At 37.6% G+C, this 16,281-nt stretch overlaps 2 protein-coding genes across 4 annotated transcripts; one reads left to right on the forward strand and one right to left on the reverse strand.

The window, feature by feature from the left end:
* Window positions 1-1,577: 1,577 nt before the first annotated feature.
* Window positions 1,578-7,782, reverse strand: LOC101854991 (N-acetyltransferase 9-like protein). Of its 2 annotated transcripts, none has more exons than XM_035973303.1 (7): window positions 7,661-7,782; window positions 6,507-6,616; window positions 5,404-5,478; window positions 4,708-4,791; window positions 3,738-3,797; window positions 3,089-3,183; window positions 1,578-1,702 (listed from the first exon to the last, which is right to left on the reverse strand). In XM_035973303.1, exons 2-7 carry the CDS (start codon window positions 6,601-6,603, stop codon window positions 1,595-1,597), a joined length of 519 nt encoding a protein of 172 aa, XP_035829196.1. In that variant the 5' UTR covers window positions 6,604-6,616; window positions 7,661-7,782; the 3' UTR covers window positions 1,578-1,594. The 2 variants fall into 2 exon arrangements, with proteins under 2 accessions (XP_035829196.1, XP_005111817.1); XM_005111760.3 differs by lacking the exon at window positions 7,661-7,782 and adding an exon at window positions 7,293-7,624.
* Window positions 7,783-8,113: 331 nt separating this feature from the next.
* Window positions 8,114-15,297, forward strand: LOC101855458 (ribosomal RNA-processing protein 7 homolog A). Of its 2 annotated transcripts, none has more exons than XM_005111762.3 (8): window positions 8,114-8,255; window positions 9,421-9,560; window positions 10,430-10,546; window positions 11,261-11,384; window positions 12,190-12,287; window positions 12,831-12,980; window positions 14,098-14,146; window positions 15,130-15,297. In XM_005111762.3, exons 1-8 carry the CDS (start codon window positions 8,201-8,203, stop codon window positions 15,213-15,215), a joined length of 819 nt encoding a protein of 272 aa, XP_005111819.1. In that variant the 5' UTR covers window positions 8,114-8,200; the 3' UTR covers window positions 15,216-15,297. The 2 variants fall into 2 exon arrangements, with proteins under 2 accessions (XP_005111819.1, XP_035829195.1); XM_035973302.1 differs by lacking the exon at window positions 8,114-8,255 and adding an exon at window positions 8,506-8,546.
* The last annotated feature ends 984 nt before the right edge of the window (window positions 15,298-16,281 follow it).

The following is a 16,281-nucleotide window of genomic DNA, read 5'->3' on the forward strand; positions in this document are numbered from 1 at the left end:
TGACAGTCTAGTACGGCTAGCCTGGCTGTCTACCCGTACTTAAGTACGGCTAGACTGCCAGTCTAGCCGTACTTATCTTAGGCCCTATTTACATAAGAAAACAGGAGGTTTAAAATACATGCACTGTCATTAAGGCACCTGGTTTTGTCTCAAATACAAATACTTTAGGTACTGCACACTAAAAATGTATATTTACAATTCAGTAGGCCTATTTTTTGTAAATGGTCAGTCTAGCCATCATATTAAGAATAAGTACGGCTAGACTGTAAGTTAGGGGTTAGGGGTTAGGGGGTGGTTGAAGCCAAGAACCTTGTTAGAGAGCAGGAAAGGTGACAATTTTACTAATTTTAGTGACGAAAATTTTCCGATCTTTGACAATCCTCAAATAATAGCTTTGATTGAGTAAAGAGAGACACACCAAAACAACAACAGTTTGTGGGGTTTATTTTTATGGTACATGTATAGGGTTTTGTGGTGCTCGCAACTGTATAAGGCATAAGGTCATAAGAGCGCCAGAAGATTAGAGGTGTTACAAGAGAGTAACAAACATAAAAAAGAAGAGGAGATAAGGACGATAGATGTTTGATAGGAAAGAAGAAGCAGCAAACCACACCAGAGCACCCGCCAACCACCCACAGTTTGTGTGAGCAGGGAAAAAGTAAGACAGACATAAAATCAACAAAGAAAAAGAACAAAAGTAAGATCTACCTGTGGCACCATCCAACTACATACATGCAGACAGATTGCTGTTGTTGTTGTTAGCGATCCAGTAGCATCTGAGCGTTAACTCTTCTAGAGGATGCCATTCGGTAATAATAGCTGCATGTCTGTTCTAATTGTTGTCTTGAGGAGTAGAAGCAATTAGATGTGTGGGGTAGCTTGGAAAGAAAACATCCCCTTAAACTTAAATCAGTTAGTTTTCTACAGAAGAACAGATGATGTTCCACTGTCTCTGAGGGGTAGTCACATAGTGGGCAGGCAGCAGACTGCTTTTGTAGACTGATAAAATCAACTAAGGAAAAGAATAAACGTAGGACCTACGACACTACAAGTACCAGGGGCACCATTCAACCACCCACACCAACATAAACAATGGACGAAGGAGAGACAAGAAGTAGGACCTACAAGTGGCACCCTCCAACCACCCACACAGATAGAAACAATACAGGGAGGAGAAAAAAGAAGTATCTTCCAGTGGCACCTCCGGCCACCAGTACTGTATGGAAATATTCTTTTAAAAAAGGTAGGCTTAACTTTGGACGCATTTCTCTCTGTACTCCAGAGCACCACAGTATCTTGCTTGTTGTATTGCTAAAAAAAATAATTAAGGGGATAAAGACAAACATTTTGTACAAATGTAGTTGAATCCTGAAAGGGGGAGGGGGAATAATTTAGGGGATTAAGACAAACATTTTGTTGTTGAATCCCGAGGGGAGGGGGGAAGAAGTGCTACTGTTCATTAGAGCAGAGACTTACTTTAGACCTACAAGACTGGAACGACAGAACCCAGCTATATCAAGGTTAGGCCAGGGGCATAGATATCATATATACTCATATATTCAAAGCACAACTAGAGGTTTTTCGTGGATGTATATTATTTTATTGTCTCAACACAATATCCGGGCGTCCAGGCATTAAAAACTCCATGACTGCTGGCATCAAACTCCAGTGTAACTTCTTTGAAAACATCTGATCTTGAGATCTGCAAAAGAGTAAAGACAGTAAGATTTGAAGCTGTTTCATCAAAACAATTCTTCACATCACAAGGATAAGCAATAGAGAGGAAATAAAAATATATGTTTTTTAAGGCATAAAAGTTGTTCAAAGACAAAGTATTGAGATGATCATTTCACAAGTACAGCAAGACTGAAACAACAAACATTAAGATATATTTTTGTACACAAAGGGCTGCCTTTTGAAGAACATAGAACAATGTACAGTGGAAACCTGATATACAAGGATGATGGGACCAGAGAAAAAGTCCTATTAATTATATCAGATTCCTGTTAAATCAGAAATGCAAGGGAAGTAAGCATTTGTGGACTAATCCAGCTGTATTTATTCATGGGTAGTTTCCCATGGCCTGTGCATGACACATTACGCCTGCGTGTAGCTAGGCTGAGGGCTAGATCGAAGTCTGCAGCACACTGCAGTCCTCTCTCGCTTCACACGCTGCGTGTGCTTGCAGTGGCGTGGCTTGCATGGGCTTGCTCCATGACTGTGTTACTCTTTCTCTTACTGTTTACACACGGTTAACGAGCCTTTGTCCCTGATATAACTGATTGGGCTCCGATGAGGCCCTGTTATTGCCGATAACTTTTAATAGAGACAAAGAGTAGGAAAAAATGGGGGTTTAAAAAATCCCTGCTATTACCGGATCCCTGTTATTACCTGCCCTTTTATATATGGTTTCCACAGTACAGAAACTGCTGAGTACAATTTGCAATCGAGATAAAAAAAATAATCATATGAATATCACTTCACAACACAGTCACAGGTTAACGTTATTTAATTGAAAAATCAAGGACTTACAGTTTGTTAACATTTCTATTCTATACTGTTGGTTACAAAAATACACGAAAAAAATAACAACCCCAAACCATTCCATAATATTAAAACATTTTTCAAAAAGAATTCATGTTATGAAATGTTTTGAATATGTCCATATGAAACAATTTATATTCTATTATAATGATAACACAGAGGGTAAATAAGCATAAAATGAGTTCATTAAAAAAAAAAAAGTTTAGAGAGCCTTCAATATGTTTATATCCATAACAGTAAAGTCATAAGCAATAGTATGTATAGTATAGTATGTATAGTATAAGGTTTTACGGTGCTCGCAACTGCTAAGGTCATATGAGCGCGCAAGCAATAGTATAAATCAACAACTCTGAATGGTTGAAAGTACGAAACTCTAAGATTGTTTTTTTACTTTGTCTGTTTCTACTTTATACATAAAAAAGTAACTATAGCCATGCTCAATAAAGAGCAGAGAAAGAGAAGTTCAATCTCGAATAGTCACTCCAAAATGATGTGTACAAATATCGACTCTATCAATGTCAACCGGGTCACAAGGTCGCGATACCTCCTGAAATCCAAGCTTCTTAAATAGCTTCAGGCTGGCTTTGTTATCATATCCAATCTTGCTTGTGAAACGTTCTGTATGGAGAAATTCCTGACCTGAAATTTTTAAAAAGAAAGAAATCTGAAAGTTTGCTCTAAAGGATTGGTTAAACTACGATGTGGGTAAAAAGTTTCCATATATACATATATATATATATATGTTTCTTCAAAATCACTGAGAGGAATCCCAAACTGGAACACCTGTTCAAAGAATCATAATAATAATGATACAACTTGTAAACCAACCATGATCCCCTCCAACGGGCATCTCTGTCCCCAAGGTTTCTCTCAACATTCTTTGCCTTTATTTCACAAGAATTCTGAACTAAAAAAGCATCGATAACACAAGGAAATACTGTTAGGAGGGTGTTCGACAGAAGACAACACGAGCAAGAGCATAGTAGTCGTTAAGTCAAAAAGCATGTTATATAGAGCATGAACATGTGCTATATAAATGCAATTATCATGACTAAATCTAGGCTTACTAAAACTGACAGAAAAAATACTTGTGACCAGGAACAGAGACTGAGAGAGCGGAACAGGCTGGGGAGATGGACAGTTACTGCTGCAATAGAGAATGTTGAGCATAAAGGCAAAACATTTTTTCTCACCGAATCTCAGCATTGCACAGAGAGCCTCTCTTCCACAGCCTTTGCCACGGGCCCAGGATTCTGTGAATGATTATGTCATATATGTCCTAAAATAATATCACAAATCATTTCAAGAAGAAATATAACATGCAATGGAACCTGACAAAGAACAGATTACACGTTGACCCCTGTATAAAAGTAATTCACAATAAAGCTGATGGTCTATGCACATACTTGATGGTACAAATCTACTATAAAACAAAAATTGTGTGTATCTCATTGCGTCCATGTCTCACAGTTAGAGATCACTAAGGCTGATACTTGTTGTGTTATTGTTGTTTTCTATCTATGTTTAAAAATTACTTAGGGCCTCCATCATTTTAAAGGCTACTCCAGTATACCTGTGCTGGCTACACATTTATCCCTAGTTAATGTACTTTCCCTTTTGGCTCAGCCGGACCACTGGCAGACATTTCAGCAAAAGAACAGCTTGTAGAAGCCATGGAATGTATGGACAAAAGAAGCAGTGCTTGTGCCGGGAAAGTTGTGGTTCATGAAAGGCACCTCGCCCACAGGAATATTACGCCCCTTGTAGACAACCACTCATATTCACATCGCTTGGTTTGCTTTCGCCAACTTTCCACAAACTCACCCACCTGTCCCTACTCTGACTCCACTTCATCTCTTTGTTTGGATTTACAGTCAAACCTCGTTATACCACCTGCTCCCCCACCCCGTTATACTGCCAGCCCCGCTATACCACCAACTTCATGATCATTCCAATGTTTGTGGTATAACAGCATTTGTCTATATCCAAAAAAATCTTTAATGTACCCATCAACAATTAATTAAATGGATTTACAATATAATTTTAAAAGCCCCAATGAATACCAGCTTTATTCATTTTTAAAACCTTTTCTGTGCACAGTAACAAATTACAGTATCTCAGCAGACTTTACACCTACAGCTCCATCCATTTTTTCACCAGTACCTGCTATCATGATTTCCACTTCTCCTTCACCCCGTCCATCGTGGCTAGGCTCATAGAATATATTCACATCACCAATCATGGCCTCTGCAAACAGTACGAGAAAACAACATCAGTACAATGCCATAGTTTTGTTTCAGAGAGCACAATGTAAGAGCACAACGTAACTAGAATGATGACATGGACATTTATTTCCATTGAACATGCACTTTGCAGTTGCACAGCATAACTAGCAGACAAGCAACTTGTAAAAAGCAGGTATAGCTAGTGTAAGCACAATCACAATTCCTTTTATTGAGGAGACAAAACTGCTGTCCTTCAAAAACTGGTTTACCTAATTGCTATGTTATTGCTACAAAATGTGCACTGTAAGAGATAAAATGTTATGTTAATTCATACTTGGATGAGTCCAGGTATCTGTAAAACTAAATGTCAAATAGCTCATTGTCTTTGACAGTCTGTTCTGAAGAACTAAATAGTTCACACACACAGTAAAAAGCAAACGTTTATCTCTAGAGGGTAATAATATTATATTTGCTAAGATTTATTATATTTCTGCTACCACAGTTCCTGTGTATCTCCTGTTCAGTACATGCACATTTTCTTTCCATCTTAGCCAAGGGATCGACTGAAATAAATGATGAGCCAGTGAAGATTTATTTCACATTGCAAGGCAAAGTTTTGGCAAACAGAATCTACCTGTCTCTCTGACTTCTCTGGTCTCCGAGGATTTTTGATCATAGACAGCTCTGTCCAGCACAATAAAAGTGCACTCTGTTGAAAGAAAACAGGCACGATCTCAAACAATCATAAAAATCTGAAAGTAAAGGGAGGAGAATTCAGAACAAAGAAATGAGTTCCTTAAAACTGTTGCAAGGTATGGTAATACAAATTATAAGTAGTATGTGTGGGACAAAATGTATATTTTTAGTTATTGTCCTACTATACTTCTACTTTTCGCATTGTTTTGAGCCAACTTATTCCACCTCAGAGGGTGGATGACTGCCAGTAGTGCAAATTATTTTAAACCTGACCCTGTATTGTAATCATAATGAATAATGCAGAGTGTCATGTCATTCAGGAAGCCGTGACCGTTCTTAACCCGATGGACCTGAGTGAACCACTGAGCATGACTATCCTTCTCTGTGCTGAATGCAGACTCGAGGATATGCTGGTGTTTATCGAGCAGTCGATGTGCAGGAACTCAGGTGTACAGCTCCAGTACAATCAGAACTCAAAGGATGAAGGCGCCCTGGTAATCATTTTTAAACGGAACTGATCAGCTTTACTTAAGTTTTGAGTAAGGACTATTTTAGGACTTTAGAAGTTGATCCAGACAGGCCTGGCTTCTTGGACTTTTAACAATCAAGGTTTTGATACAACGGCCACACATTATGCGTGTCTTTAAGTGTTGACACAATGATCACACGTGTCTTAAGAGTACTTTTTGTCCTGGGTGAAGGAGAGGATTATTCAATAGATCTTACTACTGGAATTGGAACCAATGGTATTAACCCCCCCCCCCCCCCCCCACCAAAAAAACAAAAACAACAACCAATAAATGAGCACACAAATCAATGAACCCAGGTACTTTAAAGAAGCAAGGGAAGAACCAGATATATTTCAAGGTGAATGAGCGAGCCTCCTCCCCCCATCCCCCCTTACTTCTTAAGTGATTAAAACATAATTCCACTGTCTGCTTGTCCTTAACAATGGTACATCTAATATATTACAACAAAACAGGAATTTCTGTCACTCCGTCTTTATAGTAAAGGTTTACAACAACAAAACAGAAGATTTACTGTCTGTGTCATTTCTCCACTTTTCTTGCATGTTGTACTCTTCCTGCAGGCTCAAACGTTCCGAAGCTGTCAGCTCTCTCAGCTCCTCAGACTCCATCCAGGCATGGTACCTACAACAGAAGCAATATACATAAATAATGAAAAATATATTTATAAACACACATAAATATATATAATTATTTGGTGAGACTGTAACAGGAACTTCATGGGACTAGAGGATTTTTCATGTTTAGCAGAATTCATTAGAGTGCTAATGGCACTGAAAGCAACTTAGAACTAAAGGGGAAGTGACCCCTTTTCTTACTGTTAAAATCAGGTGCTACCCCTTTCACAACATGTTTTTATTCATAACACGAGCACAGCTTCCAACCAAGTAGGAAAAACAGTCACATATAAAAATCAATGGCAGTGCAGGTTGAAATTGAAACACATCAGCAGTGGATCAAACACCCCTCAGATCTAGCAGGGGAACGCAAAGAAAAAGAAGACAGGAATTTTATAAATATTAAATAGCTCCAAGTTAAACAAAGTCTACGGTATGAATTTATAAACAGAGTAAGAGCATATTTTGTTGTCATTACTCATACACCCATGTCCACATACTGCGCTGGTCAAATCAAGTTATCATCTTGAATTTTGATCCGACTCAGCTGACACGGGAGGGAGCCAGTGCATCTCACCACAATAACCATCATACTATGCCACCAGTTACTTTTCTGGGCTCAACTGAAGATCAGCTTGAAATTTAATAAGCGCACAATTTGACTTTTTTTTTTGGCCACTCACTTTGGTACATGGAAAGCCTCATAAGGAACTAAGACGATTTTAGAGGCAAAGATACGTAAGTTCTCGTTGTCTTTCATTTTCATGAGGTCGTTCTGTCTCCATTCCCTTGAAGCATGGTAATTCTGCAGTGCCTCCTCTAAATCAGCCCGCGTTCTGTTAGCTTTCTCAGGTGTCCCTAGAGCAAAGTCGAGGAATGGAGGGTCGCCTGTCAGTTGGTGATGAATACAATTACAATAGGCTCAAATTTTCAACTTTCGTTTTCGTTTTCAATTTCTGCCAGGTAATATTGGATTCGGTAACTTCTTTTACTGATCTGATAACCAGAATGCTGGTAAGAAATGTGCATTAAGAGCAGTGATGAAACCTACCAAAAAGACGTCGTCAATTTCAGTATTGAGAATTCTTTTCTAAATTGAAAGGAAAAGAAACGTTATTTTACTGTTTTTATGCGATCTAAAATGTATGCAATGCTATACATTGCAAACGGTACTTGACAATTGGCAATGCCTTTATTCGCAGATAAATTGTATACATAGACAGTAACCTGGAAAGCTCATCTGACAACTGCCAGTCTGGCATTTCCAGTAAAAACAATGTATATATCTTGCTAACAATTAACGAAAACATACATTCCTTCTCTTGCTATTATACTTGCATTAATGGCTTAAAAGCACCATATCCCTATTTTTCCAACGTATCCATCTCTTTTGGTGACAATAAATTTCTATTGATCTTAGAAAAAAGGCTGAGGCTCGAAACACGAACTTTAATAATATTCATATTTGAAACAACTTCTGACAAGGTCCTGGCAAAATTTTAACCGGAAATTTGTGTATTCGGGAAATTCCGATAGATCGTATATTTTGTTCTGTGCTTAGGAACACGTTACATTTGTTGTTCTTAGTAGGATGGCTCCCAACAAATTGAAGAAAGACGCACCCCTCAACATACAAGGCTATACTGGTATGGTTTAAATTTTAGATATAACACATGTAGACGTAGATATTAGCGCCAGGCTTTGCTTGTTATGTGTTTAACCACGTTGCGTTTTGAGTTTGATTCCTTTGGCCTTTGGCAAAGGCGGGGCCGTTTGGCCGTGGCCCCGTCTTTGCGACGCTTTTGTCGCTAGATCTAGATTCTAGATCTAGATCTAGATCTAGATTAGATCTAGATTCTAGATCTAGATCTTGATCTTCTAGATCTAGACATCTAGTTCATGTTGACGTCCACCTTTACTTTGTTACAGACGAATGGGTAAACAGTGACCGCTCAATTTACTAATGATTTGTTTATGAGTTATGAGGGATCACACGATAACCTCTTCACCAGCAGCTGAAACTTTGTTACCTCTTACTAATCTAGATTCTAGATTCCAGATCTATTGGTCAACAGTGGGAGGGGTCGACGCAACATGATCGGTTGGGAGTGACTACCTACCAACAATGACTGGTGATTGGATTGTGATGGCTCGCCCACAACGCTAGGGGCCAATGCACAATAAAATGACGAAACCTAATGGAGTCACTAAGGTGTGATAGGGGTGTGTGTTAAAATATGGTGGCCGCATTGGACAGGTGGCCGTTTTACACAGTTAAATTATATAAACACAAGGGGGGAATGGAAAGTGGCTGTTTGTACAGGTGGCCGTCATGACAGGTTCGACTGTATTTTATTTATATAATTATAAATTATAGTATTGTATAGATCTCGATTTAGATCTTGACATAACTGTCATTATGATGTTCAGAGCTTCGGGTCTGTTTGTGGAGATACTAGGTCTAGATCTAGAATCTAGATTAGATCTAGATCTAGACTAGATAGAATGGTTTCATATAAAAAAAAGATAATGTCTTTAAAGTTAACCAGAAGGACTGATAGTGTAACCACATATTGTCTGTCTCCTACTGAAGTTACAATAGATGAAAGACACTGGTGCTGGTTTGATTTGAGTTTCTGCCTTTTGATATAGTCTATATAATATGAATCAGGTAAAGTAAGTTTGTAGTTCTAGGATGAATTTACGACTTGAAGTTTCAGTTTGAATTTCTCATAAAATAGGGAACCTTCAGCTTTCCTTAGGACTTTTAAGGAAATGCAACCCTCTTTCCTTTTTGAAACATTTCCTCAGTGCTTCAAGTCAAGCCGACTGTTCGTAGCAATGTTTGCCATTGCATGTACTTGCGTGAACACAGCGCAGCAGTCCCCAGAGCAGAATGGCCACAAGGGAGGACACTCATTGTGCACAATATTCCGCCATATTGTAATGAGGTAAGAAGAGAATGCTTTTATTCTAGGGTTTATTTAGGGATCATTCCCTTAAAATTTGTCACAGGAGTGTATTAAGGTATCAAATTGGAACATTCTTTTTATTGAATGTAGGGTGAAGGAAAATGTTCATGAAAAGGTATTGTATAGTAGTAGTCTTTATTTGTCCTGTAGTAGGTTATCTGTCTGATAAGCTGTTTTCCTTAACTCTTCTATCAAAGTCTTTTCAAGGAAAAAGATCATGTGTTGATTATTTACGTCAGATAAAAGAATAAAACACTAATTTTTATATTTTCAGAATCCTGGATATTAATAATTGGTGCAGACCCACAAAGTTACCATGGCTGCATACTATAGTATAATGATCAAAAGTTAAATATTTTTCTTGTTCTTGGTTACAGTAGATACACACTGGTGTTAGCATCAACTTGTTTTGATAAAGGGCAAAAATTTGAATGACATTAAAAAATTAATTTTCATTCTCAAGAAAATAAATCATGTCAGTATCCTTACATATAAAGAATTCGATTCGTTGGTTTTCTAATTGAAAGGGAAGTATGCGTGTCCTGACTATATTTGCCAATAAACTTCTGGCAGTTTGTGAATAATTCTGAACTAACATATATATATGTATGTATAATTATATTAATTCAAGCAGTGTCAACCTTCCTGAACTAGAGGTTAGGACCCTGTGTTGTTGTGTAAAAATAGCTGAGTGTTTAACATGTTGTGGGTAGAAGAGCTTGTAGCCTGCTACCACTGAGCTCAGTGTGTGGGGAACAAAGAAGGAGAAAATATTCACACTCCATTTTTTTGTTATAATACGTTTTGTTGCTGTAGCATTTTATTACTTTTTTCCCCCATTTGAACAGGAAAATGTAAGGCTGCTTTTTAAGGAATGTGGTGACATCATCAGAGTCTATCTGCAGTCCAAGCCCTCCTCGAAACCAATAGTACAAAGCCAGTTTTTGCCGACAAGTTCAGAAAAGGTGAGTTGTCAGTAGAGATTCTAAGTGATTTAGAAAAGTATATTGCTTTTCTGGTCATCATGTATCTAGCATCCATGGATATCATATTTAGATATAAATAAAAATAAATACAACAAAGTGTTAAATTATGTTTAACATAACATAACATAACATGTAAAACAAACATAGATTTCTTTTTGTATTATTGTTGTTTGATATTGTGTATGAAAAGCTTCTTTGTTCTCCAAAGAGTTGATTTATGTGTGTTAGAAATTATAAACTTATTGATAGAAAATGGGGTTTAGGCATCTGCTTGTCTTGAGAAGACGCAGAAATTTGAATGACATAAAATGAGTTTTTCATTCACAAGAATTACTCATGCCAGTATCTTAATATTATCTTTGTGTCACTCGAGTTACATTGCTTTAAAATTTTTAAAATCTATCTTACTGTACTACCTACCACAAGTATGTTTTGTTACTTTAGGGTTGAAGCTCATCAAGTTTATCCCTGCTGACTTTGTTGCTGTAACTTTAAAAAATAATCCATTTGAATCTGCTCTTGGGACCACCTGCACAGACAACCCCTTCCCAATTTCCCCCATGTTTTTTTGTTCTATATTATATAACGAAACTATCTAAGATGACCACTTTTTTTTACTCAACAATGGGTGGTCGTCTTGGGTAAGTTTAACTATATTTTTCCATCAATTCTTTTTCTTCTTTTTCCCCCCAGGGTGTCCAGATTGCTTATGTTGTTTTTAGAAAGCCCGGAGGAGTGAAGAATGCTTGCAACATGGTTTATGACAAAGAGAGACTTTTGTCCGACGCGAACACTCCGATCATAGCTGGCCTTAGAGGTGAGTTTGCCCCACGCTTTGAATGTTTAACGGCAGACTGGCCCCATGTAAAAGAATAATAGATAAGATAGTTAATTGTTGTGAGAGAATTTTGGTTACAAATGGCGTACATGCATACAATACATAGATAAACACACTCGTACAATAATTTGACAATGCTACATAATACACATCACCTCAGTACAGGGAATTCCCCACTGACCACTTACCTAAATGCTATGTCATCGTCATATTATAATGCATAATGCTCACAGTATTGCATACTGACGTAAGTCATTTTTGACGGCCTTTGAGATACGTCTGTATGCAATACTGCCCATGATAACATAATTGATATTGTGAGTCCTGGTGCCCATTTGGCCACTTCAGTGCAGCCCTTGTCTCCAATTCAACGAAATGACATAATAGTTCTCTTCTGTGGTGGGAGAAGAACCTGCCTTATGTTTTTGAGTCTGTTTTACAGTAGGCAGGTTGTATTTTCTCACTTTATTAAAGTATTAGCATGGAGAAAAAAGGTTTATTTATGTATGTAGATTTTAAATCTTGTTCCTAAGAGTTCCTTCCTGAATTTCAAGATTCCAAATTAAGATACTCCCTTTTCAAACATTTGAGCACCAGTCTCAATGGGTTGTTTATCATTAATTCACAATTTTTTCACAATATGAACCGATTTTTTGTTTTTGATAGAATGTCCAAAGATTTAGAAAACTAATGCATAAATTATAGACTTTTTGGGGGGCATCTTTTTCATAACGATTCGGCCGTATTTTGTCTTCTTAAATAAAAACATTAATGTTTCCCTCAGCGTACATCAAAGAGTATGAGGATTCTGTGACTGACGTCGACGCGCTGGAGAAAAGTGCAGAGGAGTTCATGGCGCAGTACTACAAGAAGAAAGATGAGGTTAGTTATGCGTTGTTTGTCTCATGTTAAGAGTGGATCCCCGCTACAGGGCCACTTGCTTTTTTAAAAGTTATTTTATATTTATTATATTCCTTAACACTGCTGCCTTATCTCGCCGACTGGCGATGTTTACCGCTCAGTTTCTTTGGATTTTCTCCCAAATATGATGGCAAAGTATTAAAAGACATATAGGTCTCTTCACTTAGCACTAATTGTGTGTGCAACATTAATTAATTAGCATGTATTGTTTTGTTTTCTAAACAGTTTTGAGTTTTGTCCTTTCACTTCACTGTTGATATTGCTTTTGACTTGGGGTTTTTTTTCGTGCTTCCTTTTACTTCACTTTACTGTTTGTGAACGAAAGAATAGACATAGATAAAGTCTGAAGCCTGTAGTTAGATCAGATGCCAAAACACACAAAAATGAAGAAAACAGCATGGAATTGCCGCTGGGGAATTGAAATTTCCTTTAACATTGTCTAATCACCTCATGTTATTTCTTCATTGATTGTTTGAATGGTTTGGGTATTTTTTTCATTTTCAGGAGATAAAGCGAGAGAAGGAGATGGAAGGAGTTCCTGATGAAGATGGATTCATCAAGGTTACGAGACACGGCAAGAACAAAGGCCTGCGGAGAACGGAAGAGACAGAGAAGAGAGGCCACGAACACATTCGTAGTCGGAAGAAGAAAAATGTGAGTTTTCTGTTGATTCTCCAGTTTTTGGAGAGTCATCTTGGTTCAGAGCTTTTTGGATATGTTAGAATGAGAGAGACTCAGTCCTGATTGATTTGGGATTTGGCTGGATCACTTGTCCTGATATTATGGAGGTGGTGATAGTTGTTTAGTGTTTTATTTTATGTTATTTTTTTATTGGGGAGGGGGGGGAGTCTTTCTGCTGTGTTGTCACAGACATTCAGCTGTATGCAGTGGTCAAATCCTATCTTGTCAACTTTTCTATTTTTTTCTTCCCTTTCGTTATGGAAATGTGTCTTTTTTTTTTTTACTGCACAGCAGTTTTTCAACTTGAATTGACAGACACACAGTCTATACATACATGCACACATGAGCAATTATTACACACTGGGTCACCTTCCCTTTGCGCTTGCCCTTCTGGCAAAGGAGAACTGTTTGTTCCCAGCTCTTGTGAAAATGTAATCAGTTATTCTTTGTTATCTTTTTGTGCTAGCTACCAACAGCAGAGCTCCAGTGTCTCTATTTTGTTCCCAATCTTTAACAACTTCAGGTTCTCTGTTGGCTTGCCAGCGTTGGAAATATTCATCAATATGAATTATTCTGTGTTCCTCTCTTTGTAGTGTGTCAGTTATTGCTGTCTTGTTTGATAAAGCAGTTGATCTTTAATTCCCGGGCGAGTTAGAGTGTAATGTGTCTCAATTTTGTTCCCAATCTTTAACAACTTCAGGTTCTCTGTTAGCTTGCCAGCGTTGGAAGTATTCATCAGTAGGAATTATTCTGTGTGTCTCTGTGCAGTGTGTCAGTTATTGCTGTCATGTTTGATAAAGCAGTTGATCTTTAATTAATATTTGTTTCTCCATGTTCAAACATATAGATAGACAAAATGCTAACATTTCTGCACTGATGTAAATGCTCCATTTTATTTCTGTGCAAGTGTCCCATGCCAACACATTCTTCCACAGGTGGTTGGAGGAGGGCACCACTGGTGTGTCTTCCTTCTTCACACTCCATTTGTTTCTGTCTATCTTTCTTACTTTTTCATTGCACCGTTGACACTGTCAATTGCATCAGTGTGATTCTCCATACTCTAACAGGTTTTTTTTCCGCTTTTTTTCAGGAACTCAAAGACTTCTACGTGTTTCAGTACAGAGAGACAAAAAGAAAACGTAAGTCAAGTGGAAAACTGATTGTTTCTTTGGTCAGAATTTTACGGCGCTCGTAACTGAATTAGACTGAAGTTGATATGAGTGCGTGTGGCTGACTACATGTGTCTTTTCTTTTCTTTCTTTCCTTCTTTCTTCCTTCCTTCGTTCGTTCGTTCCTTTCTTTTTTTCTTTTTTTTCAACTCGGTGAATCAGATCGCGTGTTTGTATGTGGCAATCTTTACCCTTCTGTGCCCTAAACGCACAACTCTGTACAATGGTGTCTATCAAATTGTTGACATTAATTAGAAAAGATTGCGGGTGCAGGTCTTGTAGTCCCATGCTTTGGGAAGTTTGTACAAAATTTGTGATGTGAAAATCGGGATGTGAAGTGTCTGTGTGTTCAATGATACTGTTGTAATCATATTGTTCTCTGTAAACTTAGAATGTTTATATTGGTAAGTAATCAGAGAAATCATTTTGTCTATACATCGGACATCGTCTTCTGGTACCAGTACATTACTTTGATATATAGAAAACCTGTCACATTTAAAACACACTGACCTTAAACATTTTCAACACACCGGTCTGTCACATTTACAACACACTGATCTTTTACATTTACAACACACTGATCAGTCACTTTTACAACACTCTGATCAGTCACATTTACAACACCCCAGTCTGTCACATTTGCAACACACTGACCTTAAACATTTACAACTCACTGACCTTAAACATTTACAACACACCGGTCTGTCTCATTTACAACACACTGACCACTCCAGTCACATTTACAACACTCTGATCTGTCATATTTACAACACACTGGTCTGTCACATTTACAACACACTGATCTTACACTTTTACAACACACTGATCTTAGACATTTACAACGCACCAATCTTACACATTTACAATACACTGGTCTTACACAACCGTGGAAAATGCTATGACAGGGCAAGTATTAATACAATTTGTTTTGTTGTTTTTATCCCCTGTTCCAGATATTGCCGAGTTGCAAGCCAAATTTGAAGATGACAAGAAGAAAGTGAAAGAAATGAAGATAGCCAGAAAGTTCCGACCCTACTGATTTTCTTTGACTTACTCAATAATTGTTTCTTAAATTCATGTACATTGTTATTAAAAGTCGGCTCGAAAGTGAGATACTTCTATCATATTTTTTCTTCAAAATCTGTTAGTTGTTTTCGTCGGAAGTGTTTGTTGCTGTATTTAACATCGTTTCAAATAAGACGAGCTGTTAGCTAACTGTTCAGATCAGATGTGCTAAACCCAAATGTTTGAATAAAAAAAAAAATTCCAGTTACTTAATCAGTGCTATTTATTGGTTTCATTTGCTCAAAAAATATTTTGTTGAAATTCATATATTCTAAATGTTAAAGAAAAAAAGAAAAAAAATGTTCATAATGTAGAGATACAATTGTTAAAATAATGGAACATCTGTAAAATTTTGCTTTTTTGGGCTTAGGACATTTGAACAGCTTGCTGATGATTGCACTCTTGAATGCTGTATGATATAGATTTGGCAGCACGACACACCATCAAGGGTGGGTGGGTGGCGGGTGCTCCTTCTTTCTTATCAAACGTCTATCGTCTTTATCTCCCCTCCCTCTTTTTGGTGTTTGTTGCTCTCTTGTAACACCTCTAATCTCTGGCACTTATATGACCTTATTGTGTTGCAAGTGCCGTAAAACACTTACAAAAACTAAAGAAAAGGGATGGGTGGTCGGAGGACACCACTCATCATTGGTCCTTCTTTCATTTTTTCCCTCTGTTGTTACAATCTGTCTATGTTTGTGATTGGCGGGTGCTCTGGTGTGGTTTGATGTGTCTTTCCTGTTGGACTTCTTGTCGCCTTTATAGCTCCAGCCTACTCGTGTTCTTTGTATGTTACTCTCTTGTAACACTTCCAATGTTCAGCACTTACATGACCTTCTTTTTGTGTTGCAAGTGCTGTAAAACTCCTACTAAAACTGAATAGTCTATCTTCCCTTTGTCTTTTATACAAGACAACCGTTTTCATTTTCATATCCTTGTGCTTGTCTGTACGTTGACAAAATAATAGTAATGTAACCAAAATTCACTGTAATAGACGGTACAGTCACCAAGACATGCTGTAACAAATGGGTGGAGGGGGG

The sequence above is a fragment of the Aplysia californica genome, unplaced genomic scaffold (assembly GCF_000002075.1).
Source record: "Aplysia californica isolate F4 #8 unplaced genomic scaffold, AplCal3.0 scaffold01115, whole genome shotgun sequence".
NCBI lineage: Eukaryota > Metazoa > Mollusca > Gastropoda > Aplysiida > Aplysiidae > Aplysia > Aplysia californica.